At 36.8% G+C, this 26,782-nt stretch overlaps 3 protein-coding genes and 1 long non-coding RNA gene across 12 annotated transcripts; 1 reads left to right on the plus strand and 3 right to left on the minus strand.

The window, feature by feature from the left end:
• Positions 1–47: 47 nt before the first annotated feature.
• On the minus strand, positions 48–18,612 carry LOC107221618 (glutamyl aminopeptidase). 6 transcript variants are annotated; one of them, XM_046732425.1, is made up of 16 exons: positions 18,267–18,612; positions 17,810–18,189; positions 17,103–17,250; positions 16,154–16,424; positions 15,891–16,061; positions 15,704–15,801; positions 15,485–15,619; positions 15,105–15,403; positions 14,941–15,026; positions 14,748–14,875; positions 14,481–14,684; positions 14,306–14,385; positions 14,080–14,228; positions 13,841–13,973; positions 13,581–13,759; positions 48–309 (listed from the first exon to the last, which is right to left on the minus strand). In XM_046732425.1, the coding sequence occupies exons 1-16, from the start codon at positions 18,312–18,314 to the stop codon at positions 74–76; spliced, it is 2,745 nt and encodes a 914-aa protein (XP_046588381.1). In that variant the 5' UTR covers positions 18,315–18,612; the 3' UTR covers positions 48–73. The 6 variants fall into 6 exon arrangements, 5 of the variants coding, with proteins under 5 accessions (XP_046588381.1, XP_046588382.1, XP_046588380.1 ...); XM_046732426.1 differs by lacking the exons at positions 13,581–13,759; positions 13,841–13,973; positions 14,080–14,228; ... (10 more) ...; positions 17,810–18,189; positions 18,267–18,612 and adding exons at positions 570–702; positions 809–957; positions 1,035–1,114; ... (9 more) ...; positions 4,539–4,918; positions 4,996–5,215 and having other exon boundaries at positions 48–488; XM_046732424.1 differs by lacking the exons at positions 13,581–13,759; positions 13,841–13,973; positions 14,080–14,228; ... (10 more) ...; positions 17,810–18,189; positions 18,267–18,612 and adding exons at positions 570–702; positions 809–957; positions 1,035–1,114; ... (9 more) ...; positions 4,539–4,918; positions 4,996–5,215 and having other exon boundaries at positions 48–488.
• Positions 5,403–6,463, plus strand: LOC124293095. The gene is made up of 3 exons (XR_006903006.1): positions 5,403–5,535; positions 5,740–6,030; positions 6,274–6,463. It is a non-coding gene; the product is annotated as an uncharacterized LOC124293095 (long non-coding RNA).
• Positions 18,613–18,962: 350 nt separating the features above from the next.
• Positions 18,963–20,376, minus strand: LOC107221627 (acyl-coenzyme A thioesterase 13). Of its 3 annotated transcripts, none has more exons than XM_046732439.1 (3): positions 20,152–20,376; positions 19,612–19,796; positions 18,963–19,519 (listed from the first exon to the last, which is right to left on the minus strand). In XM_046732439.1, the coding sequence occupies exons 1-3, from the start codon at positions 20,359–20,361 to the stop codon at positions 19,366–19,368; spliced, it is 549 nt and encodes a 182-aa protein (XP_046588395.1). In that variant the 5' UTR covers positions 20,362–20,376; the 3' UTR covers positions 18,963–19,365. The 3 variants fall into 3 exon arrangements, with proteins under 3 accessions (XP_046588395.1, XP_015516167.1, XP_046588397.1); XM_015660681.2 differs by having other exon boundaries at positions 20,021–20,236; XM_046732441.1 differs by lacking the exon at positions 20,152–20,376 and adding an exon at positions 19,894–20,000.
• Positions 20,377–21,369: 993 nt separating this feature from the next.
• Positions 21,370–26,614, minus strand: LOC107221629 (acyl-coenzyme A thioesterase 13-like). Of its 2 annotated transcripts, XM_046732442.1 has the most exons (4): positions 26,442–26,614; positions 26,318–26,356; positions 22,229–22,413; positions 21,370–22,132 (listed from the first exon to the last, which is right to left on the minus strand). In XM_046732442.1, exons 1-4 carry the CDS (start codon positions 26,442–26,444, stop codon positions 21,934–21,936), a joined length of 426 nt encoding a protein of 141 aa, XP_046588398.1. In that variant the 5' UTR covers positions 26,445–26,614; the 3' UTR covers positions 21,370–21,933. The 2 variants fall into 2 exon arrangements, with proteins under 2 accessions (XP_046588398.1, XP_015516169.1); XM_015660683.2 differs by lacking the exons at positions 26,318–26,356; positions 26,442–26,614 and adding an exon at positions 22,487–23,205.
• Positions 26,615–26,782: the final 168 nt, after the last annotated feature.

A 26,782-nucleotide genomic window follows, 5' to 3' on the forward strand; every position in this document is an offset into this window, starting at 1 on the left:
TTATGAAACATTCTGGCAAACTAGTCTGGATCAACAGCCTGCAGTGATTATTTTTCAGTATTTCAGTATTTATTCAGGTCGGCTGATGCTGCAGTAAGAAATTCTCAGCAGCGGTATTGTTATCGGTTTTCATATATGATTTCAGCCACGCGTCGATTGTAGCATTATTCGAGGTTATCCAATTGATATTTCCATATATAGTTTGTCGGGGATCAGTGACGAAGGCTTCTTCTATTTCTGGGTATGTTTCAAAGAATGATTCTATCTCCTCTATACTTTCCTCGGTGTGGAGCCTACCCACAATCCTACCAATCCAATCTGCAATGTCGCTTGCACTGTAGCCATAATCATTCATTAGAGTTTCCACATTATCACGAATCCAATCCCAAGCTGTAGCTGGACCGATCGAATTTGTCAAAATGAAGCCAAAGACGTAATAAAACTCAGCAGCTTTGACATACGATTGGTTGATGGCCAGATTTAGATACCTATAGAAAGACTCAGGGTTACAACTGTTTACATTCATAAGTATATTTACTTTTTTATCAGTGTCAGTAATGCGCCCTTACTTGGTCAAGATCGTAGCATTTCTTATTCCTGATAAACCATTCAACAACCTGAATCTCTCCGCCGAATCTGTCTCATCTAACATCTTTTGGAACAATTGATCCCATTCAGCCTCTCTATTCACATTTTGTATACCTGTATAAAAGGTAAGTTGACACATTTTACAACGATATGACTGAGAAATATGAATTCCACTCAAGATGACGATGAGCTTAGACTTTTTAAATATTCTGGGACCTACCATATTTGTATACTACATATCGAGTATCGGGAGGAGGACGGACATCATCAGTACCGTAAATCCAGTCTAAGAAAAGGTTTCCAGCTTCAGTCAAACACTGATCATAACCTGCGTTGCATGCCATTTCCAAAACAACTGGGCGGAGACGCCTAAATATATGTTTGTAAATCAACTCTGAGAAGAGAAAGGGTAGTCATTAAATTCTAAAAACGGAAATGCTACTTACAGAGTTATGTGAGAGTCAGAATCACCTACGGACCATGTGACATTTTTGTAAACGGATTTCACCAAGCTAATGATGTAATCCTGGCAGGCAAAGATTAGATAAATTAAGTAACGGGAACAGCAAGTAAGACTTGCAACTTGTAGTTCTTGCTAATTATTCAATGTAGAATACATACATTTAGGCTAGTGGATATATCAGTATCGGCTAGCATAAAGTCCATATACTGAAAATCTGTGTAAGCCATATCCCAAGGTATATAATGCGACTCATTAACGAGGTACGAAGCCAACTCAAGTGTTACATTATAACTTAGTTGGGCAGCTGCAGCTAAACTGAACGCATCCCCTACAAGCTGCGTCCTGTCCGCAGCAGTGAATGTCTACAATGTGATAGATTCATGAGGTGTCTTTGCAGTCTATACAAAAATTATTGGCGCACTCACCTCTGGGTCAGATTTTAGAATATTGATAAGTGTCTCCCACTCCGACGTTTCATAATTCACTCGATAAAAGCCAACTTGGTCGTGATTGAATTTTATCCACTCTACCGATGTGTTAACCGTCAAAGATACTAAAATATAGAAAACCAAGTTTTATATCACAATTTTACAAACGTACAAGTTTTTTGCTACTCACAGCTACTGGCATCGTACTGAAACCACACCAAGTTCGATGTCGAGTTTTCACTTGTTACGTAAGTGATGGGTATTGTCCATCTGAATCTGCAAAGAAATCACGAGATTATCCAGAAAAACTTGGCAATGTGTTGAACTTTTTTTTACTGAGATTTCGTGCCTTACCCGTAAGTTGATGAAGTAGAGTTTGAGACGGCGTTAGGATCGGATAGAAATCGTTTCTGAGTAAGAGTGTAAACGGTTCCGTTTTTAACGACATTTACGACAGGAAAGCCTGCTTGAAGTGTCCAAGTATTCATGATAGCCGAGATATTGAGGCTTGAATCCACAAGGTCCTGCAGTCCATCATAAAATCCGGAGGTATTTTCACTCTGGTATGCATATGTTTTCAAATCCGTCGCAATCGCGGTGTAGAAAATATCAGATCCTACAAAATTTTCCAGCATGCGAATGACTGCTGCTGCCTGAAATTGATGCATACTTCATTATACCTCTCAAAATACATGCAAAATGATGTCCAGCGCCAATAAAATTCGAGTACCTACCTTACTGGTTCTAATAGAGTCATAAACATTTGCAATTTCGTCGGGTGTAGTGATTTCCTGAATCATGGGATCCGAGTCAACAGACGCATCGTCATCCATAACATTCAAAACCTCGTAAAATAAGAACAGTTCTATCTGTAAAGACCAGGAAATGACTTAAAATCTATTCAAAATCAGAGCTTGGACTTCAAATTTTTATAATACTCTTTTGCTACTAACAAAGCCCCAATCCGGATACAACTCATTTGCGGTCCTGTATTGTGCCCATGTAGGAATACCTTCGGTGATCCAAATATCATCCCACCAATCCACAGACACTGAAACAATTTACTAATGTTAAATAAATCAGTGAATTTATATCGCAGTGTTATAGAAGTTGATAATCGGACAGCGTTGTCCCCCATACCAAGGGTTCCAACCCACATGTGGGCAACTCCGTAACATGTCGTAAAGATGACATCGTCCATGTTACTCGTGGAACTTGTGTTGCTAGTATAAAGAATTGCGTGTTCAGCAGCTTGAACCATACCCCAGCTTTCCACAAGGCTAAAAGTAATGTCAGCAATAGCAACCATATCTGTAATGAATCGTAGTTCATTTGGCATTTATTTATACATGATATATCTAGACAGGAACATAATTAGTTCACAAGTGTGTCGTAATACTCACCGAACTTTGGCAAGGGGTAAGACACATTAAAGAGATTGATGTAATATGCAAGAGCATTTGTTGCAACTTGTAATGGTAAAGCACTTTTATACAGTTGGGCTTCTGTGGTATAAAAACTGACTGGAAATGTTTCTCCATCAAGATTCGTCACATTTGTCGTCTGGGCTTGAAAATCACAGACTACAAGGCCGACAAGGAACGTCGGCATTGGCGGACTTGTGGCAAAGGTCACTGTTTTCAAACCCGACGCAGGCTCATTTACTGCAATACTCTGCAAAATATAATAAATTCTACCAATTATTTACTCTCCAAATTTTCAATTATATGTTATAAAAAGTAAATCAAGATTTTTGTATAATTTTACGCAGCTCAATTAGCAATATGGTAGCTAATTAATCGGTAAACAAATAAGCTTTAAAAAATTGTAGTATTGAATTTATCTTCGAATCCAATCTCTGTAACAAATTATAAATCAGTACTTTGTATCCCATCAGAGAAACCCACGAAAATCATTCATAGAAATTGTAAAAATTCTTCAAATTCTTACATTGTAGCCACTAACAATAGTTGAACAGATTCCCTGAATTTCCCTAACTAAATTATACTTTTTTCCTGACTAAAATTCGATCTAATGGTGTCAATTTGTGTACTTAATAAGTAAAGCTTCAGATAAATCGCTATTCAGAAACACGTTTATGATCTATTGAGTGGTCATGGAATCAAGCAGATAGAACAAAAATGTTCATAAAGTTTTTATACTTCGTTGCGGGGGAAGCTTTATTTTTCTTGTTTCATACCACCAAAAAATTCCTCAACTTTTCTTTGACTTCCGCGACTATTTTTCCAATTCTATTACTTTTTCCTGAATCCTCAGTTTTCCGTGACTAGTGGCCACAGTGTCTTATGAGTGGTGACAATATTTTTTGATCAAGTAATTATTTCATTTCACCTTGACATTCATGTTAGAAATTGAGGTATAATTATCTCCGGAAGGCTGTACAAGTTTGATGTCAAATTGGGCCTTGAATTTTGGTTCATCCAGACACGGAAACACATTTCTTGCGTATGCCGGTGGAAGTACGGCGACAGCAAGTTTCCTGAGGAGAGACAATTAGTGATATTGGGTCATTTCAAAAGTTTTTCAAGTTTCGTATTTCTCTAATTTAAATAGTTCTCAGTTCGGCATGGATCATCAACTGAAATAATTTACAATGATTGGAAGATCCATTAAATATGGTCACATTAATTTATTGGTTTTGCGTCCTTGGATAGCTAAACAAATCATTCGGAATATTCAAAAATTATGTGCAACTTACGTCATGTCTGAGCACTAAACTTCATTAATATTATCAGAATGTAAAATTCGGACTGTATTAGGAATATCTAATATTCGAATCTGCGGGTAGATACGGATATGGATTACCGTGTTAGTTATAGTTACTATTCAGGTAAATTTCTTGCACTTGACAAGGCATCATCGAAAATATCATCTCACATGTGGGTTGACATTGGTAGGGGAATAACAGTTCTTTAAATAGATTTTTGTGAATCTTGGCCAATAATTTCTAAAATAAAATCAAAATGTCCTACTTCTTCACAATGGAGAGATTAAAAATATATCCTGAAGTATTACCAATAGCTTATTCCTCAACTCACCTAGTATTATTGTTCTCGCCAACATAGGTACTCTGATACAGGCCAACAAGGTCTTGAGAGAAATTGCCGCTGAACCCGATTGACAATGTATATTTCCCTGCCTCAATCTCAGTTGATGGTGTAATTATATATTCCTGCAAATCTGTGTCTTCTGTGGCTGACGTGATCGTTAGTAAGGAACTCGTTGAGGTATACGTTAAATTAAGTGAAAATATGTCGAGGTCGTACTTGTTAACAATAATCGTACTGCATGTGGCTGTTACGTTCAATTCTATATTCACGGTACCATTAAAAACGCCTGAGGAGATATCAGGGTATATACAAAGGTCATAGCGTAATGGAATTACATCCGTAGGAAGTCGGTAGTCAATCGCTGTTACCTGTACGAAAAAGAAAAGAATCGCCAACAGAACGAACATCCATCGGACATGGCGAAGGTTTATTTTTGTCAACTTACCAGGGTTACTCCTTGCACAAAACCGAGAAAATAATAACACAGTAACATAATGCTTATGCACGATGCAACCCACACTTTGAAAAGAATCTAATTGTGAAATAGTAGAAAACGCTACAGTATTTATAGGTGAATTTGTCGCGCCACTGGTTCAAAATCAGTTTCACCAGCGAATAAATTTAGTCACGTTTTTGCACTAATGGAACATTATTACTACTTATATTACTAACAGAACTTTACAGCAGATAAATTTCGTCACGTTTTTGCACTAACAGAACTTTTAGTGCAACAAATTTTAGATTAAATGTAATACCATGACTAGCGATAAGAATCAGCAAAAGTCACGAAAAGCTATTACGTTTATCCCATTTGAAGGTTTCAGATTTATTACCTAATTTTATTTCCGGAAGCAAAGTTCGGACGTCCAAATGGTATGTTCCGCATTCGGATTCCATCCTGCAAATCCATATTGTCGATATTTACCAGTGAAGATAGGATCTAGATATGAATTTATAGGATCTGGTAGAAATCTATTCAGCAATGGTAAGGAATTGTAATAGAAAGTAATGAAGTTCCACATCTGATAAACCCCATTTTTTCCATTTGTATGAATTGCCATATACAAAATTGTCTAAAATACAAATATCTCAATTATTCTTTTGTACCGTCATCCTACCTGCGAGCTTATTAAACTTTGAACAGGACCATTCGTTATATACAATGGTAATTTAGAGATTTTTCTTCTAGGAGATCTTGAATATTTCGCAGAAGTAATCAGTAGGCTAACGTCACGTCATAAGCTCACCTGGCTGTATGGTCATGGTCAGGTAGCATCAATGTTTTGGATCACCTGAATCCTGGAGGAACATCTTCTCGGTACCAAGGTCGGGCGACTTTTCCAGTGCGTATTGCGGTAGCAGTTTAAGCACAAAAGGGATGGAGATTGCTGTTGCGGTACGAGAATCCATCCTCGCTAAGACCAGAAAATCTCACATCAATAAAGCAAACCAACTAAACTTGAGCTTCTGGGCATAAAAGGTATTGGATTAAAATTAATTAAAAGTAATTTGGGAAATGGAGGAACATTGATGAGATTCAACGGTTTAAATAATGAGTTTTTGAATTTTAAAGTGAGAGTATTGCAAAGAACTGTTTTGGGAACATTTTTATTTATTATTTATACGAATAAATAATCTATTACGGGAAAGTGGAAAGGGATGCTCCAATATTTCATGTCTCGATGATACTGTTAACTATTACTCTGATATTGCATTGTGACAGGTGAAGCCCAAACTAATGGAAATTAAAGCTATCTATCATCAAAATTTATCTTGATCACAACATACTATCCGTGAATGCGAGCAAGATAGTCTGTATATCTTCTGCTAGATATAAAGTTAATTTTCAGTCTATTTCGAGTTGGAAGTGTTTTGGAAGGTCGGTATTTTGACCATTGGTAAATTGACCAAAGAATTAAAACAACTAGAGGGATTAAGAAGCGTGTCGAATTGCAGTTGGAGATGTTTGTATTTTCTGGAATTGAAGATCAAGGAATTAAAGACCCAGGAAATTCCACAGGTTGCTGGAAGAGTAAAATGCATATTACTACTTTAACAGTACGAATCCATGAAGCATTTGAATTTTCTTTATTACATTCTACCGAAATCGTTCGCTTTTCAGATGATCTACATACATTACTCTGTCATTGCTATAACTATCATATACATGCTAATTTTTATTGACATGAATCTATGATGTATGTAAGGAAGTGTTGTAAATAAAATTTGAAACATGATTTCTTTTATATGAAATAAAGGTTGTTCACAGCTTTGTCAAAATATACCGAGGGATTTTTTGCTATGCATATTTTATTTAAAATAAGCAAGTAAATATGTATAGTGGGCCGATAATTTAAAGAGAGTAAAGTAGTATAATTTATTAAGATGAACTGAAAATCTGAGTAGTGAACTCAACTTATTCACTGAGATAACTTTGTGATTGAATTTCTCAGCACTACCCATTACATTAAATTTTAATATCCCTTTGCAAAATTTAAGACTTAACAAACCGGTGATAATTGATTGCATGCGCTGATATTCCAAAGCTGAAAAAAATTCATGAAACATTGCGGCAAACTAATCTGGATGAACAGGCTGCAGTGACTATTTTTCAGTATATGCTAGAATATGAGCTGGTTAGCTGTGGAAGTAACGAGCGTACAGAATAGGTCACCTGATGCAACAGTACGCAAATTTTAGCAGTAGTGTGATTATTCGGTTTTCAGATATGATTCCAGCCAAGCGTCAATCGTAGCATTATTCAAGCTCAGCCAATTGATGTTTTTGTATATATTTTTCCTAAGATCAGTGTCGAAGGCCTCCTCTACTACCGGGTATGTTTCAAAGAATGTTTCGAGCTGCTCTACTCTCTCCTCAGTATGGAACGTAGCCACAATCCTGCCAATCATATCTGCAATGCGGCTTTCACTGAATTCATAATTATTGATTAAAGTTTCTACATTATTCCGAATCCAATCCCAAGCTGTTGCCGGGCCGATCGAATTTGTCAAAATGAAGTCAAAGACGGAAGAAAATTCAGCAGCTTTGACATACGATTTGTTGATAGCCAAATTTAGATATCTATAGAAAGAAAATTAGGGTTACGAATGCTTCCACAAATGCGTATATTTAATTTTTTATCAGTGTCAGTAATGTGAACTTACTTGGTTAAGATCGTAGCATTTTTTATTCCTGATAAACCATTCAATAACCTGAATCTCTCCGCCGAATCTGTCTCATCTAACATCTTTTGGAACACCTGATCTCATTCAGCCTCTCTATTCACATTTTGTATACCTGTATAAAAGGTAAGTTGACACATTTTACAACGATATGACTGAGAAATATGAATTCCACTCGAGATGACGATGAGCTTAGACTTTTTAAATATTCTGGGACCTACCATATTTGTATACTACATATCGAGTATCGGGAGGAGGACGGACATCATCAGTACCGTTAATCCAGTTTAAGAAAAGGTTTCCAGCTTCGGTCAAACACTGATCATAACCTGCGTTGCATGCCATTTCCAAGACAACTGGGCGGAGACGCCTAAATATATGTTTGTAAATCAACTCTGAGAAGAGAAACTGTAGTAATTAAATTCTACAAACGGAAACGCTACTTACAGAGTTATGTGAGAGTCGGAATCACCTACGGACCATGTGACATTTTTGTAAATGGGTTTCACCAAGCTAATGATGTAATCCTGGCGGGCAAAGATTGGATAAGTTAAGTAACGGGAACAGCAAGTAAGACTTGCAACTTATAGTTCTTCCTAATTATTCAATGTACAATACATACATTTAGGCTAGTGGATATATCAGTATCGGCTAGCATAAAGACCATGTACTGAAGCTCTGTATAAGCCACATTCCAAGGTATATAATGTGGTTCATTAACGAGATATAATGCCAACTCAAGTGTTACGTCATAACTTAGTTGGGCAGCTGCAGCTAGACTAAACGCATCCCCTACAAGCTGCGTCCTGTCACAAGCAGAGAAAGTCTGCAATGTGAAAATTTCATGAGGTGTCTTTGCTGTCTATACAAAAATTACGAGTGCACTCACCTCGGGGTAGGATTGTAGAACATTGATAAGTGTCTCCCACTCCGACGTTTCGTAATTCACTCGATAAAAGCCAGCTTGGTCGTGATTCAATTTTATCCACTCCACGGATTCGTCGACAGTAATAGACACTAAAATGTATAAAATCAAATTTAATATTCAAATTGTACAAGTGTACAAGTTGTTCACTACTCACAGCTACTGGCATTGTACTGAAACCACACCAAGTTTGATGTCGAGTTTTCACTTGTTATGTAAGTGATGGGAATTGTCCATCTGAATCTACAAAGATATTACAGGATTAATCAGAGAGAATCTCGAAACCAACGTGAGTATCGAAAAAAAACGAATCTACGTTTGTTAATGTGTTGAATTTTTTTTTTACCGAAATTCCATGTCTCACCCGTAAGTTGATGAAGTAGTGTTTGAGACTCCGTTAGGATCAGATAAAAATCTCTTCTGCGTAAGAGTGTAAACGGTTCCTTCTTTAACGACAATTACGACAGGAAAGCCTGCTTGAAGTGTCCAAGTATTCATGATAGCCGAGATATCGAGGCTTGAACTGACAAGGCTCTGCAGTCCGTGATAAATATCAGAGGTATTTTCAGTCTGGTACGCATATTCTGTTAATGCCACAGAACGAGAGGTGAACCAAACATCGGATCCCACAAAATTTTCCAGCATCCGAATGACTGCTCCTGCCTAGATTCAAAGCATAGCTTGTTATACCACTAGCATTCGTAGCATATGATACTCTAGTAATAATAAAATTCGTGTGCTTACCTTACTTCTTGTAATTGGGTTATAAATGGTTGCAATTTGATCTGGTGTACTTATATTCTGAATCATAGGATGTGAGTTGATGGACGCATCAACGTCCATAGCTTTCACAACCTCGGAAAATAAGAACAGTTCTACCTGTAAAGACCATAAAATGCCGTTTTAAAGTATACTCAAAATGAGAGTTTAGACTTCAAGTGTTTATAAACCTCGATTACTACTAACAAGGCCGGTATCCGGATACAATTTATCCGCAATCCCGTATTGCAGCCAATTGGGAACACCTTCGTAGAACCAAAGGTCATCCCACCATTCCACAGATACTAAAAGAATCCGGTAATATTAAACAGAGCTGTAGTGAATGTATATGGTAGTGTCATGGATGTGAAAAATCCGCCAGCTTCATCCCCCTTACCAAGGTTTTCAGTCCACATGTGAACAATTCCGTAACATGTTGTAATGATGACATCGTCCAAGTTCTTTGTGGAACTTGCGTTGCTGGCATAAAGAATCATGTTTTCGGTAGCTGTAACCATACCCCAGTTTTCCAGACAGGGAAAGCCAATGTCAGGAATGGCAACCAAATCTGTAATAAATCATACTTTTTTTTGGCATCTGTCAGGATGTATCTAGATATGAAACAAACAAATCCACAAGCATGTTGAAATACTTACCGAACTTCGGCAAGGCGTAAGATACGCCGAGGAGATTGATGCAATATGCAAGAGCATTTGACGCAACTTGTAGCGGAAAAGCACCTTTATAAAGTTGGGCTTCTCTAGTATAAAAACTGATTGGAAATGATTCTCCATCAAGATTTGTAACATTTGTTGTCAGGGCGTGAAGATCACCGACTACAAAGCCAACAGTGTATGTCGGCATTGGTGGACTTGTGGCAAACGTTACGGTTTTGAAACCTGATGCAGGCTCATCTATAGCAATACTCTGTAAAACATCATGAACTTCATCCATGATGAACTCTCGAAATATTTAAATAGAAATAGTAAATAGTGAGTCAAGATTTTGGTACAGTCCATTGAACAATAGTATAACAAAAAATTTGATAAACGGAAGCCTTTTGAAATTGAAAGAACTGAATTCACCTCTGAGTCAAGTGCAAATACCACATTACAAGCCAGTACCCTATATCCTATGAGAGAAACCGATAAAAATCCCCATAAGAATTTTCACCTCTTGTAAGTTCTTATAAGGAAGTGCAAACAATATTTTGATTAAGGCGATACTTTACTTTACCTTGATATTCATATTAGAAAGCGAGATGTAATTATCTCCGGATGGCTGTACAACTTTAATGTCAAAAGGTGTCCTGAATTTTGGATCATCCAGACATGGGAACAAGTACCTTGCATATGCCGGTGATAATTCGGTGGCAGCGAGTACCCTGAAGTAAAAATTAGTAACATCGAGGTGAGACCTGATGATAGAAGATTAAAAAAGCTCTCCAATTTCATATGTTACTTTTCACCTATTTTCTAATTCGGCATGCGCTGTCGACTCGATTTACCCACAATAATTGAAAGAGCAATTGAAAATGATAACTATAATGGCATCAGATATTGATACGAAGCACTCGCAATGAACACATATTAAGTGCAAAAAATATCATAACCAACCTACATATATATTATTCGAATGTAAAACTCAGTCTTTATAAAACACATCTGATGTTCCTGATTGTAAATAAATACTTCTAATAACCACTGATAAAATATTACTGATTGCTTACTACTTTACTCACCCAGTCTTACCGTCCTCACCAACGTAGGTACTCTGATACAGGCCAACCAGGTCTTGAGAGAAATTGCCGCTGAACCCGATTGACAATGTATATTTTCCTGCCTCAATCTCATTTGAAGGTATAATTATGTATTCCTGCGAGTCTGTGTATTCTGTTGCTGACGTAATCGTTAGTGAGGAACCCGATGAGGTGTTTATTAAACTTAGTGAAGATATGTCGAGACCATACTCATTGACAATAATCGTACTGCGTGTGGCTGTTACGTTCAATTCTATACTCACGGTACCATTAAAAACGCCTGAGGAGATATCAGGGTATATACAAAGGTCATAGCGTAATGGAATTACATCTGTAGGAAGTCGGTAGTCAATCGCTGTTACCTGTACGAAAAAGAAAAGAATCGCCAACAGAACGAACATCCATCGGACATGGCGAAGGTTTATTTTTGTCAACTTACTAGGGTTACTCCTTGCACAAAACCGAGAAAATAATACCAAAGTAACATAATGCTTATGCACGATGCAACCCACACTTTGAAAAGAATCTAATTGTGAAATAGTAGAAAACGCTACAGTATTTATAGGTGAATTTGTCGCGCCACTGGTTCAAAATCAGTTTCACCAGCGAATAAATTTAGTCACGTTTTTGCACTAATGGAACATTATTACTACTTATATTACTAACAGAACTTTACAGCAGATAAATTTCGTCACGTTTTTGCACTAACAGAACTTTTAGTGCAACAAATTCTAGATTAAATGTAATACCATGAGTAGCGATAAGAATCAGCAAAAGTCACGAAAAGCTATTACGTTTATCCCATTTGAAGGTTTCAGATTTATGGATTTTGTATCACAAAATCGACTTCGTATGTTTAACTAGTATGTTCTGAATTTGGATTTCATCCTGCAAATCCATATTGTCGATATTTTTCAGTGAAGATATGAATTTATAGGATCCGGTCGAAATCTGTTCATCGATGGCAAAGATTTCTAATGCAAAGCAATGAAGTTCCACATCTGATAGAACTCATTTTTTTTGCTTATATTCACCACAGTGGTATACCAAATTGTCTAAAATGCAGGTATCGCAATTATTATTTGGGACTGTCATTCTACCTATGAACTTATTAAACGTTCACCACGAGCATTCCTGATGTACGTCAGCATCTTAGCTATCAATTATTAACATATTAAGTTATAAAACGTAATCTGCTTGATAACTTCAGTATGCTGTCCTCAAGCAACCAGACATCCCCTTTTTTACTATAGTTGAAGCTCAAGAAATGCAAGCATTCCTCCAGTTGAGCTGATTTTGGCATCAATGATACACACTTCATCTGGTAATGCCTGGATCGAGTATCTATAAATTATAATGAGAGGAGTTTATCAATTCTTTCATGGCACTATCTCGATTTTATGACAAATTCATATCGGCGAATTCACACTTCCATCAATCAAGCCATAAATAAAACGGTCCGATCACTTCTCGACATCAAGAATACCCAATGCATTAATTCCTTTACATTTCTATTCTAGGCGGAAAACATACAGGTTGCGACGAAAGTGAAGTTTAGTTATCACCTCAGCAGTACGAATAAGTGTAGCCTTGGAGTTTTGTTTATTATGTTATACCGATATCGTTCGCCACTCAGTTGATATGTGTGGATAACTTTGTTATCGCTATTATTATAATTTACATACTAATTTTTTAACATAAATCTGCTATAATGTAAGTAAGTATGGTAAATAGAATTTGAAACATGAATAATAATAATAATACGAGTATCATAATAAATTATTATCACTATGAAATATATTTCTCTGTGTGAATTCTTTTTTAACAAGTATATCAACAGGCATGTGCAATGGGCGGTTTATCCAAAGTGGGTGAAGTGATATCACGTATAAAGATGAACTAAATATCTAAAAAGTGAACTCGCGGTATTTAAAATTGTTAGAAAATTCTGTAATTGCTTTTCGCAGGAGCACCAATTTCCGCAAATTTTAATGTTCCATCATCAAACTTGAGGTAAAGATACTGAACTAAATAATTATTCACCATTCCTGAGTGCAAGAAATTCTTGGAAAATTTTAGCAAACCAATCTAGATCAACAGCTAGTCACTATTTTTCGGTGAATGCAAGAACATAAAATGGTTATCTGGAAAGGTAGCAAGCGGAGAGAATATGTCAGCTGTTGGTGTGGTAGGCAATTTGGAGCAGTTACGTGATTATTCGGACGTCACATACGAATTCAGCCAAGCTTCAATTGTAGCATTATTAAGGTTCAGCCAATCGATGTTAGTGTATATATTTTTGAGAAGATCAGTGTCAAAGGCCTCCTTTACTCCCGAGTATGTTTCAAAGAATGTTTCCAGCTGCACCACCCTCGCCTCGGTGTGGAAGGTAGCCACAATCCTACCAATCCAATCTGCAATGTCGCTTGCACTGTAGCCATAATCATTCATTAGAGTTTCCACATTATCACGAATCCAATCCCAAGCTGTAGCTGGACCGATCGAATTTGTCAAAATAAAGCCAAAGACATAATAAAACTCAGCAGCTTTGACATACGATTGGTTGATGGCCAGATTTAGATACCTATAGAAAGACTCAGGGTTACAAATGTTTACATTCATAAGTATATTTACTTTTTTATCAGTGTCAGTAATGCGCCCTTACTTGGTCAAGATCGTAGCATTTTTTATTCCTGATAAACCATTCAACAACCTTAATCTCTCCGCCGAATCTGTCTCATCTAACATCTTTTGGAACACCTGATCCCATTCAGCCTCTCTATTCACATTTTGTATACCTGTATAAAAGGTAAGTTGACACATTTTACAACGATATGACTGAGAAATATGAATTCCACTCGAGATGACGATGAGCTTAGACTTTTTAAATATTCTGGGACCTACCATATTTGTATACTACATATCGAGTATCGGGAGGAGGACGGACATCATCAGTACCGTTAATCCAGTCTAAGAAAAGGTTTCCAGCTTCAGTCAAACACTGATCATAACCTGCGTTGCATGCCATTTCCAAAACAACTGGGCGGAGACGCCTAAATATATGTTTGTAAATCAACTCTGAGAAGAGAAAGGGTAGTCATTAAATTCTAAAAACGGAAATGCTACTTACAGAGTTATGTGAGAGTCAGAATCACCTACGGACCATGTGACATTTTTGTAAACGGATTTCACCAAGCTAATGATGTAATCCTGGCAGGCAAAGATTAGATAAATTAAGTAACGGGAACAGCAAGTAAGACTTGCAACTTGTAGTTCTTGCTAATTATTCAATGTAGAATACATACATTTAGGCTAGTGGATATATCAGTATCGGCTAGCATAGAGACCATATACTGAAAATCTGTGTAAGCCATATCCCAAGGTATATAATGCGACTCATTAACGAGGTACGAAGCCAACTCAAGTGTTACATTATAACTTAGTTGGGCAGCTGCAGCTAAACTGAACGCATCCCCTACAAGCTGCGTCCTGTCCGCAGCAGTGAATGTCTACAATGTGATAGATTCATGAGGTGTCTTTGCAGTCTATACAAAAATTATTGGCGCACTCACCTCTGGGTCAGATTTTAGAATATTGATAAGTGTCTCCCACTCCGACGTTTCATAATTCACTCGATAAAAGCCAACTTGGTCGTGATTGAATTTTATCCACTCTACCGATGTGTTAACCGTCAAAGATACTAAAATATAGAAAACCAAGTTTTATATCACAATTTTACAAACGTACAAGTTTTTTGCTACTCACAGCTACTGGCATCGTACTGAAACCACACCAAGTTCGATGTCGAGTTTTCACTTGTTACGTAAGTGATGGGTATTGTCCATCTGAATCTGCAAAGAAATCACGAGATTATCCAGAAAAACTTGGCAATGTGTTGAACTTTTTTTTACTGAGATTTCGTGCCTTACCCGTAAGTTGATGAAGTAGAGTTTGAGACGGCGTTAGGATCGGATAGAAATCGTTTCTGAGTAAGAGTGTAAACGGTTCCGTTTTTAACGACATTTACGACAGGAAAGCCTGCTTGAAGTGTCCAAGTATTCATGATAGCCGAAATATTGAGGCTTGAATCCACAAGGTCCTGCAGTCCATCATAAAATCCGGAGGTATTTTCACTCTGGTATGCATATGTTTTCAAATCCGTCGCAATCGCGGTGTAGAAAATATCAGATCCTACAAAATTTTCCAGCATGCGAATGACTGCTGCTGCCTGAAATTGATGCATACTTCATTATACCTCTCAAAATACATGCAAAATGATGTCCAGCGCCAATAAAATTCGAGTACCTACCTTACTGGTTCTAATAGAGTCATAAACATTTGCAATTTCGTCGGGTGTAGTGATTTCCTGAATCATGGGATCCGAGTCAACAGACGCATCGTCATCCATAACATTCAAAACCTCGTAAAATAAGAACAGTTCTATCTGTAAAGACCAGGAAATGACTTAAAATCTATTCAAAATCAGAGCTTGGACTTCAAATTTTTATAATACTCTTTTGCTACTAACAAAGCCCCAATCCGGATACAACTCATTTGCGGTCCTGTATTGTGCCCATGTAGGAATACCTTCGGTGATCCAAATATCATCCCACCAATCCACAGACACTGAAACAATTTACTAATGTTAAATAAATCAGTGAATTTATATCGCAGTGTTATAGAAGTTGATAATCGGACAGCGTTGTCCCCCATACCAAGGGTTCCAACCCACATGTGGGCAACTCCGTAACATGTCGTAAAGATGACATCGTCCATGTTACTCGTGGAACTTGTGTTGCTAGTATAAAGAATTGCGTGTTCAGCAGCTTGAACCATACCCCAGCTTTCCACAAGGCTAAAAGTAATGTCAGCAATAGCAACCATATCTGTAATGAATCGTAGTTCATTTGGCATTTATTTATACATGATATATCTAGACAGGAACATAATTAGTTCACAAGTGTGTCGTAATACTCACCGAACTTTGGCAAGGGGTAAGACACATTAAAGAGATTGATGTAATATGCAAGAGCATTTGTTGCAACTTGTAATGGTAAAGCACTTTTATACAGTTGGGCTTCTGTGGTATAAAAACTGACTGGAAATGTTTCTCCATCAAGATTCGTCACATTTGTCGTCTGGGCTTGAAAATCACAGACTACAAGGCCGACAAGGAACGTCGGCATTGGCGGACTTGTGGCAAAGGTCACTGTTTTCAAACCCGACGCAGGCTCATTTACTGCAATACTCTGCAAAATATAATAAATTCTACCAATTATTTACTCTCCAAATTTTCAATTATATGTTATAAAAAGTAAATCAAGATTTTTGTATAATTTTACGCAGCTCAATTAGCAATATGGTAGCTAATTAATCGGTAAACAAATAAGCTTTAAAAAATTGTAGTATTGAATTTATCTTCGAATCCAATCTCTGTAACAAATTATAAATCAGTACTTTGTATCCCATCAGAGAAACCCACGAAAATCATTCATAGAAATTGTAAAAATTCTTCAAATTCTTACATTGTAGCCACTAACAATAGTTGAACAGATTCCCTGAATTTCCCTAACTAAATTATACTTTTTTCCTGACTAAAATTCGATCTAATGGTGTCAATTTGTGTACTTAATAAGTAAAGCTTCAGATAAATCGCTATTCAGAAACACGTTTATGATCTATTGAGTGGTCATGGAATCAAGCAGATAGAACAAAAATGTTCATAAAGTTTTTATACTTCGTTGCGGGGGAAGCTTTATTTTTCTTGTTTCATACCACCAAAAAATTCCTCAACTTTTCTTTGACTTCCGCGACTATTTTTCCAATTCTATTACTTTTTCCTGAATCCTCAGTTTTCCGTGACTAGTGGCCACAGTGTCTTATGAGTGGTGACAATATTTTTTGATCAAGTAATTATTTCATTTCACCTTGACATTCATGTTAGAAATTGAGGTATAATTATCTCCGGAAGGCTGTACAAGTTTGATGTCAAATTGGGCCTTGAATTTTGGTTCATCCAGACATGGAAACACATTTCTTGCGTATGCCGGTGGAAGTACAGCGACAGCAAGTATCCTGAGGAGAGACAATTAGTGATATTGGGTCATTTCAAAAGTTTTTCAAGTTTCGTATTTCTCTAATTTAAATAGTTCTCAGTTCGGCATGGATCATCAACTGAAATAAGTTACAATGATTGGAAGAACCATTAAATATGGTCACATTAATTTATTGCATTTGCGTCCTTGGATAGCTATACAAATTATTCGGAATATGCAAAAATTATGTGCAACTTACGTCATGTCTGAGCACTAAACTTCATTAATATTATCAGAATGTAAAATTCGGACTGTATTAGGAATATGTAATATTCGAAACTGCGGGTAGATACGGATATGGATTACCGTGTTAGTTATAGTTACTATTCAGGTAAATTTCTTGCACTTGACAAGGTATCATCGATAATATCATCTCACATGTGGGTTGACATTGGTAGGGGAATAACAGTTCTTTAAATAGAATTTTGTAAATCTTGGCCAATAGTTTCTAAAATAAAATCAAAATGTCCTACTTCTTCACAATGGAAAGATTAAAAATATATCTTGAAGTATTACCAATAGCTTATTCCTCAACTCACCTAGTATTATTGTTCTCGCCAACATAGGTACTCTGATACAAGCCAACAAGGTCTGTAGTCAAATTGGCGCTGAATTCCAGTGACAATATATATTGCCCTGCTTCGATCTCAGTTGAAGGCGTAATTATGTATCTCTGCAAGGCTGTGTCTTCTGTGGTTGATGTAATAGTCAGCGATGACCCCGTAAGGATGGATGTTAAATTTGTTGAGGATATGATGACTTCATTCATGTTGACGATAAGTGTGCTGCGTGTGGCTGTTACATTCAATTCTATGCTCACATTACCATAAGAAACGCCTGCGGTGATGTCAGGATATAAGAAAAGGTCATAGTGCACTGGAATAACATCCGTAGGAAGCTGGTAGTCAATCGCCGTTGCCTGTATGAATAAAAAGAGAATCGTTGACAGAATAAATATACATCGAACACGATAAAAAGTTATTTTTAGTAACTTACCAATGTCATCCCTTGCATGAAACCGAACAAATAATACCAAAGCAACATAATGCTTTTCTAGGATAGATCAATAGGTTGCAAAGAAATTAACTGCTGAATAGCTGGAGATATTATGGTTTTAGAAATGTATTTGAAGTGGTGCTAGTTCACAATCGGTTTCGCAAGCTCAATTGACTTGGGGAGCGGAAAAACTAGTCACCCTTTTGCACTAGGATAATTTTTAGTGCCACATTACCCAGATTTTACGTAATTCCAATACTAGCGATATGAATCAGCAACGGTAACGGGAAGCTATTATGCTTATTCTACCTGAAGGTTTCTCATTTATACTGTATAGTTGTTTGTACAAGTTTTTTCATTCAAATGATTTGTTCCAAATTCGGATTTCATTTTGCAAATTCGTATTGTTGACATTTATCGATCCTGCCGGAAGGTTTTAGATATATGGTACTTGTTTCTACAAGTTTGTACATACAAATAATATATTTCAGATTCAGATATCATTGTGCAAATCCATATTATTGACATTTTTCAGTATTGTCGCAAGCTCTTAGGTATATGTTACTTGTTTGAGCAAGTGTGAACATACAAATATTAAATTCCCGGTTTGGAATTTGTTCTGCAGAACCATAATGTTGATATTTGGTAGTAAAGTTAACGTCTCGATGTGAATTATTAGAAATTGGATAAAAGCTGTTGAGCGGCAAAAAATATATTTGCATTTCTTTTTTCACTTTTGTCCAACACCGTACACGATATTCTTTTAAATATATGTTACCTATTTGTACAAGTGTGTATATACAAATGTTAAGTTCCGGGTTTGGAATTTGTGCTGCGAAACCATATTGTTGACATTTTGCAATAAAAATAATGTCTGGATGTGAATTATTAGGAATTGGATAAAAGCTGTTGAGGCAAAAAAAAATTTGTAATGGCAAAAAATATATTTGCATTTCTTTTTTCACTTTTGTCCATCACCGTATACGATATTGTCCCAACTATAAGAACCTAAAAACTTTTAGAATTTTGAACATGACAATCCCTGCCATACAATGATGTTATAGCAATCAATCAATAACATATCAAGTTATCATTCAATCTACATGATAAACTTCGTATGTTGTCCTCGAGCAACGAGACGTCCTCCATCTTTTTTCGATAGTTCGACCTCAAGAAAAGCCAACCTTTTCCCAGCCTTGCAGGTTTTGGCATCGACTACAATCACTTCACCTGGTGATGCCGCGTTCAAGTATCTATAAATTATAATAACAAAAGTTTATTGATGGTAATGAGATGATGAATAAAGGGGTGTAATTAATATTTTATCACACTTTGTAGATCTTACGAAACATTTATATTCACAGATACTCCTGGAGCACCAGTTCCAGTGGTCATCAAGGCATACGTAGAAATGCAGTCAACTAGAGTTGCTGTAAATCCTCCATGGAGAGTTCCTCCCCCATTCAGATGACCGTCTTCGACGGGAAACTCCACCCTGCATTTTCCATCCCCGGCAGACACCACCGTCACCTAGTGACAAAAAGACAGTTGTGTCGCGATGTGTATGCATAATGAGAAATATTATTGAAAAATCCAGTTGCAGTGAAAGCTAGCTAAGAATTTTTACCATTCATCGAAATTTCAAAATCCTTCTGCGTTTCAATTGTTTAATCGAAGGAATTTAATAATGAATAAATAGCTGTTCTTACGTATATACCTACTGTTATACTTTATACTCAATTTTTTCAACCTACATTTTTGAGGCACTGTTCGAATCCTTTGGAATTAGTTACATATTCCACCACTTTTTTGATCGCTGCTAATCCACGTGACATTTTTTTAGTATACAAATAATTATTTAAAAAAAAAAAATGTGAAAAATTACCGGTAAAGCGTATATCAAGACGACGTCGTAACGTTCGCAGTTCGTCGTGTTGTGATGCAATGAGCGTGATGATGAAGTATTATATACCCTCAACGGTATCGTTGAAATCAGCTGAACAAGAAAACTGGCAGTAGTAATCAAACGTAAACAAATAATCATAAAATAAGATGGCACTGGTGTCGTATGCACCAAAAACAGAGGAGGGAACATAAGGCGGCAGTTTGAATTGAAAACTTTCTACCAATCACATTGCAAGATCATCATTTGATCGATCTTTGACATCCTTGCAACCAATTACACTTCGATGCGAAAGGAACACTGGCGACGCTGGTGGTACTACAAATAAACACATGCAGGGTCAATTGATAACGGCTTGAATGGTTTAATGCTAATACGCTAAAATTCGAGAACAAGGGCAGTCATTTGGTGGGTGGGCGACAAATTCAGATGACTGACAGCTGTAAAAATTATATGCATCGCGATGACCTGTTTTTTGAATTTATGAACGTTGGCTGCTCTGCCGAATTTAGGGTATGCGCATTAAACCACCCAGTCGTGAGCAATTCCTTATCACTTGTCCAATTACAGCAAATAGATCATCCAGTTCATGGCAAAACGACGGAACTAGAGCACGATAAAAATTGTTGCAATGGTTTAATATATCGCGGGTCTCATTATTCTACGAGTAATTATACAGTTGAACTGTCCATCATCGTGTGCCGAATACTTCAATTGGGTATTTGCATGATTTTTATATTTCTTAACTTTTGATGTTTTTCGATTCTATAAATTTTTTTAGAATTTTTGAAAAAAAAATATTTTGTTTTTGTTTATAAGTATTTAAATAATTTAATAAATAAAAAAAAGGCAATATTTAAATGAATAAGTAGCTCCATCTCGCGTATGTGACGTCACGATGCTGAATTTTTTTGAAATTTTTAGCGCCAAGTTCTCCTGTAAGCACGCCGTACGTGTAATCAGCTGTTGCTCTGTGTTGTGATTGATGAAAAGAACGTCTGATAGTGCTGTTTATTATAAACTAAAGTTATTAAATTATTTAATATGTCATTAAAAAACGATTTTTGTTGGTGTGTAGTACCAACTTGTGAAAATACTCAAACTAATGCTTGCTTAACATTCTTAGTATAATAACATTGACGTGATCATAACCTCCACACAATTATCCGTGTGAGTTAAAAAAAAAAAACACCACACAAAAATTGATTTCTATTTTAATTATTTTCACCGAAGTCTGACATTAATTATACAATGTATCAAACTTAAAGTTTAAAAAACTTACTTAAAATTTTTTTAGCGCTAGAAAATATTGTACATTACTCTTTGTGGATTCAAATAAACGCGCCAGTAGCAGCACAATGACGTCAAACCAATCACATTCCGTTTTATGTCACGTGACTTTTATGTGATTTAGGACCACTTTTATCTATTAAATTATTTAAATATTTATAAACAAAAACAAAATATTTTTTTTTCAAAAATTCTAAAAAAATTTATAGAATCGAAAAACATTAAAAGTTAAGAAATATAAAAATCATGCAAATACCCAATTGGTATTACATAATGACTGGACGTATAATTTTTTTAAAACTGTAATTGTATAGTCACATAATATTAGGTGTACAAAATATTAATATTTCTTATTTTCTATACTGCTGTACGATAAAAATAATAACGCTCAATGACTACAAACAGCAACGTCTCTGCAAGCGCTTCATTCTTTTTCGGTAATGGTGCGACACGAACTAGCTGATGGTGAACCAATTATACATTCTTGCTCGGTTCTTTAAATGTGGTCAATAAATGTTGACCACGAGCAATGACATTTTTAGCCTGCACTCCATTCTTCTTCGATAATTCAACATCAACGAATGCTATCGGCATCGCCCCTATCAGTTGTAAAATCTTACATACTTCAGCATCTACACATATCACATCTCCAAGAAGTGCTGGTTGAAAATATCTGCAACATCGAAAAATCACATTACAATAATGCAAGTTTTTGCCATAGTACGAAAAATCAAAAATTAGTCATATTATTGAAAAAATTATAATTTACGAAGTATGAATATTAATGGACATCCCCACAAATCCATTTCTATGTGTAAACAGTGCCCTAACGGATGTCATATCGATTAAAGTGGTTGTCAGCCCTGTATGCAAATGCCCTTCGTTATCGAGATGATCTTCGGTGACATTAAATTCTGCTTTGACCTTTCCATCCTTCACCGAATGGTACTTCAACTGAAAAAACTCAAATTTGCTCGAGAGAATCAGAACGATTTTGTATGTTATAGTCATATTTTTGGATATTAACCATTTTTAAGTTACGATCAAACACTTTTGTTATTCGGCAGAATTCGCTGTATCGTTTGAGGTTTTCAACAACGCTACGTGACATTATTGGCTACTTTTAGAACTCTACTTGTAATATGACTTTAATAAAATACTGGAACTCCATTATATATGAACTCGTCTAATTAGCTATCATTATCTAATTTACGATTATATACCTGAGTTTCTCCATTCGTCTTGCAATTAGTTAAATAATAGCGGTATGTCACGGAGAATGAATTCAAAAACGTAGAAACTTAGTTGTTTTACTTGTGGCATTACAGATATCTAATTGTTCATTACTTGTCAGAGTATTCTTTAAATTCAATCCGAAGTACGATAAAATCATCGTTACTGGACCACTGATATATAGACTCGAATTTATAGTTCGCACTTACACTTAACTGCGGTTAAATTCCTATTCCTCATTTCAATGCTAAAACGGCCAATTTCAAAAGTTGTCAATTTGAATCAGATATATTAGTTGTGATTTTCAAACGAACCGCTTCAGTATCATAAGGGAGGATTAGCAATTGTGTAAATGCAGACTACCGTTGCGGACTATAAATTCGACCCATAATTGGATAGAGATTGCGCTGCGCAGCGCGGCACAATATGAATCAATGGAATCGCCACCCTCTTATAGGGCCAACGACACATGTGACGTCATTTTCGTAACTTGTCAAGTGATATCAAAACGGCAACGTACCCAACAGCATGTTGTTTGCTTTTAATGAATTTAATGATGAAATCATGTATGACTTTCACATACAGTATTCAGGTTTAAATCTACCGCGCATAAAGTAGGTTGAGGCCCTGTAAGATGACTGCCGTCGGCTCGGTCAACTCGAGCCGAGTCGCTTGAAGAGATGTAAGTGATAAACGTGACAGTAAATTTTCTCGTCACAAACTGGTAACGTGACTGCAAATAAAATTACCACATTGGTCACATCGTAACATATATACTTAAACTAGAATACTGTTCTAAAAACAATTTGAAGGAACACTAAGAAGAAATCTAAGAATTGTCTTTCTAGGTACATATTTTTGTAATAAAACTAATAAATTTATCAATACGTTCAGAATCGGCTGTGAATGTTATACTGCTTTCTACTGAAAAAAAACGAAAATTATTATCATGGAGGGCGAAAAAAATGACGCGCCACTTCTACCTAGTTGTAATTTTGTAAATGAGGGGTCATATTTTTTTGTGACCGTCAAAATTACTAAGTAAAAAACTCAACCGGTTTTTTTGTATCTAAATAGGTGATGTTACGATATCTTCACCGTAAATTGATCAAAAAAAATTTTTACCGTCATTTCACAACACAAGATTAGATGAAAAAAAATGACGTCAATTTAGGGTGAAATTACGATATTTTTTGACAATTTTACTGCCAATCTTAATAACGGTATTTTTACAACTCAAGTCGCTTGCATGCAAAGCATAGGCGATCCCACGGAGTAGGCGATCCTTTATCCGGTGTAATAACGATGTAGCGTATATCGGTGTACTGGGAGCTTTCCAGCAACGACACAGAGCGATACAGAGCGACACTGTGTCGAACATGGTGCTTTCCAACAACGATACAGAACGACACAGTCGGACACAGCTGCGGAGCATGGTTGGACACTGTGTCGGATTCATTGCTGCCAATTTTTTAGTTAGAGATTTTATTTTCGACGCATGGTATTGTTTATATTTACTAGGGGCTTCGCCCCTGCGCGCTTCGCGCGCCAACCCCATCTCGGCGCTACGCGCCTCGTTGTTCGGCGCTTCGCGCCTCACTATTTCCTTACGCATTGTCTAGTAGACAGGCGAATTCCTTCATGTTGATTTGATGACAGGTCTGCACTTGCTGTCCACTTCAATTCCTTCTGTGCTTACTTTTCTTTTTTTTATCAATCTAAGCTTCCATTCGTTGGTTGAAAATTGGTGTTCCTTCTCTATTGATATCTATCTATCTCCTTGACTTGCTGAATTATTTTTGCTACCGCTCTGCCCGTTATTCTCCAAAATCACCTTCTTTACATTATTTTTTTCTCTATATTTATGTTGCTGTTCACTCCGTAAATCACCTCTTTCTCTTGTGGTCAACATCGATCATGGTCGTTCTCTTTCCTGGTTATACGAATATTTGATGGATATTATTCTATGGCTTATTTGGTTCTTCGCACTTACAATTTTATTTTCCTCTTTCTTTTGTGATACTTCCGACCATCCACCATCTTCATCGCCTTGTCTGCTGCTTGAAACTCCTCCTTTCTCCATTGTCATCGTAAATCCTGGCTGTCCTTTTGACTGTTTGGTGATATATTTAGATTTACTATTATTTGATTGTTACTTTTCATACTTATTACTCACTATCTGAATTTTATTTTGGTTCTGCAAGACATCAAAGTGTCCACTGTCTCCGTCGCCGGTGAAGAGTAGCGAGAATTGTGTTCCATTTTGTGATCCGTTCCGGTGTGGATGAATTTGTTCTTCGCGATACACGATTAAACATATCTTAAAAATATCCGCAGCTGCATATATTGCATTTTTATTCATATGTGATTTGTAATCACCAGGTCACCTAATCACAGCACCGTTTGACTCATTACCTGTAATAAAACCCGCAAATGTAGACCAATTATCCACTATATTTGAAACGATACTCAGTCTCACCTCTGCGTGTCGATCTTGAGTGCCGTATACACAATACGCCAACGCGCGAAAAAGACAATTCCTGTCGGGAATCATCTTGATAATTTTCGTTTGCATGTTCATTTTTTGCGCGTCAGAAACAGATACCTATAAAGATATTTGTCAAAGACTGTCATAAACAGCCGATGACAGCTGTCAAAGGGTTTGCTAGATGCTTTTTGTTTTGTTTTCGGGATCTCACCCCACCGCCAACTTCATGCGTATACTATTGTTATTATAATCTTTTTTTACTATTGTTATTATAATCTTTTTTTACTATTGTTATTATAATCTTTTTCTACGTTCATTTGTTTGAAACTTTTTTATTAGATAGAGAGATTTATTAAATGCAATGATAATCTACATGCGTTTCACAAATGTTTTTTTTTTCCTGGAGCGCTCAGTGTTCCTAGATTTTTCGTATAATGCATGAGCGGACTCTAGTGACTGAATTAAGAACCTCAAAGCGTTCCAACAAGCACCAAGGCACAGTATTCGACCGTGTAACACAGTGTCACACTGTGTCTCCTTGCTGGAAAGCTCCCCATGTCTCCTTGCTGGAAAGCTCCCATGGTGTACTCATGGTGTAAGGAAGGTGAAGGAAGGTGTAGAAAGGTATAGGGACTGAGCGTAAGTATCAGTAGCGCCGTGAGTGACCAAGATTGTCGCTATCGACGGACATGCGTTAACTTTGACAAATGGTCTGGCGGTTATTTGTCATCATTTTTTCGAAAGAACAAATATGCTTACCGAAAAAATGCCTTCTCCCGGTGTAAGAAAAGTGAAGGTTAGTTGTTCGCTATCGGTTGTTACGATAGTCTCAGAAATACCGAGTAAACCGTTTTAACTGTCCCGATGCGACAGGACGATTCAAAACGGTTGGTTTATTTCGTGCCATGACGTAACCACGGAAGTTTATGATTGGCAGCGTCATTGGCGTCGACAGGGGAAAATACCCGTCGGTTGGGACAAATAGAATCGATTTGGCGCTGCCGTGAATTTTGCGCACGCTCTCTATACCCATTTGTTCATGTCTAACTCATCCTTATAATCACAGGGTATTGAGTCCACGCGTGGGGTAAAAACCACGGCGTATCTCACGGATATCAGTATGTCTGTAATACGTACAACGTAGATTGAAGAGCGTGTTTTCACTTGCGGAATGAGCTGGAAGGAGATAAAACTATTTGCATACTTAAAACATTCTCCTGATTAGCAACCAATTAGTTGAAACGCGTTTTTACTTACTGACCATCTGGTTCCAAGGTAGGAAATCCAAGACAGCTACGGTATTTTCTATTGAGTTCCCCAAAGATGGCTGCCGGAAAGTGGTATGATGGTGGTATGGCTGATGGATACTCTGTGGTCTAGACCAGCCCCCTGACACTCACCACTGCTCGTATACTAAAAAATTGTACGCGTCTTGTCCCCGTTTTTTAGTTCCTCTACATGGCGCTAGTAAACTTCTGACACGCTCGCTGCTATCGCTGACCGCGCACAAGCTCGTCAGGTAACTACTAGAGCCACTAGTGGTGGAAATTGGCGGCAGAATCGAGGGACATGTTGCGAACCACTTTTTTAGCAGCGTGTGTC

The sequence above is a fragment of the Neodiprion lecontei genome, chromosome 2 (genome assembly GCF_021901455.1).
Source record: "Neodiprion lecontei isolate iyNeoLeco1 chromosome 2, iyNeoLeco1.1, whole genome shotgun sequence".
NCBI lineage: Eukaryota > Metazoa > Arthropoda > Insecta > Hymenoptera > Diprionidae > Neodiprion > Neodiprion lecontei.

Bases quoted from the DNA above. Each gene is read 5' to 3' on its own strand.
- LOC107221618 (XM_046732425.1), bottom strand. From the start codon at position 18,314: ATGTTGCTTTGGTATTATTTGTTCGGTTTCATGCAAGGGATGACATTG. The intron at 18,190-18,266 runs GTAAGTTACTAA...TTATTCATACAG, and splicing joins TCATGCAAGGGATGACATTG to GCAACGGCGATTGACTACCA. The intron at 15,027-15,104 runs GTAAGGCACGAA...ATTTCTTTGCAG, and splicing joins TCTACTTCATCAACTTACGG to ATTCAGATGGACAATACCCA.
- LOC107221627 (XM_046732439.1), bottom strand. From the start codon at position 20,361: ATGTTCCCTCCTCTGTTTTTGGTGCATACGACACCAGTGCCATCTTAT. The intron at 19,797-20,151 runs GTAATTTTTCAC...TTTTGTCACTAG, and splicing joins TCTTGATATACGCTTTACCG to GTGACGGTGGTGTCTGCCGG. The intron at 19,520-19,611 runs GTAAGATCTACA...TATAATTTATAG, and splicing joins TCTGTGAATATAAATGTTTC to ATACTTGAACGCGGCATCAC.
- LOC107221629 (XM_015660683.2), bottom strand. From the start codon at position 22,570: ATGTCACGTAGCGTTGTTGAAAACCTCAAACGATACAGCGAATTCTGC. The intron at 22,414-22,486 runs GTTAATATCCAA...GAGTTTTTTCAG, and splicing joins TTGATCGTAACTTAAAAATG to TTGAAGTACCATTCGGTGAA. The intron at 22,133-22,228 runs GTAAATTATAAT...TCGATGTTGCAG, and splicing joins TCCATTAATATTCATACTTC to ATATTTTCAACCAGCACTTC.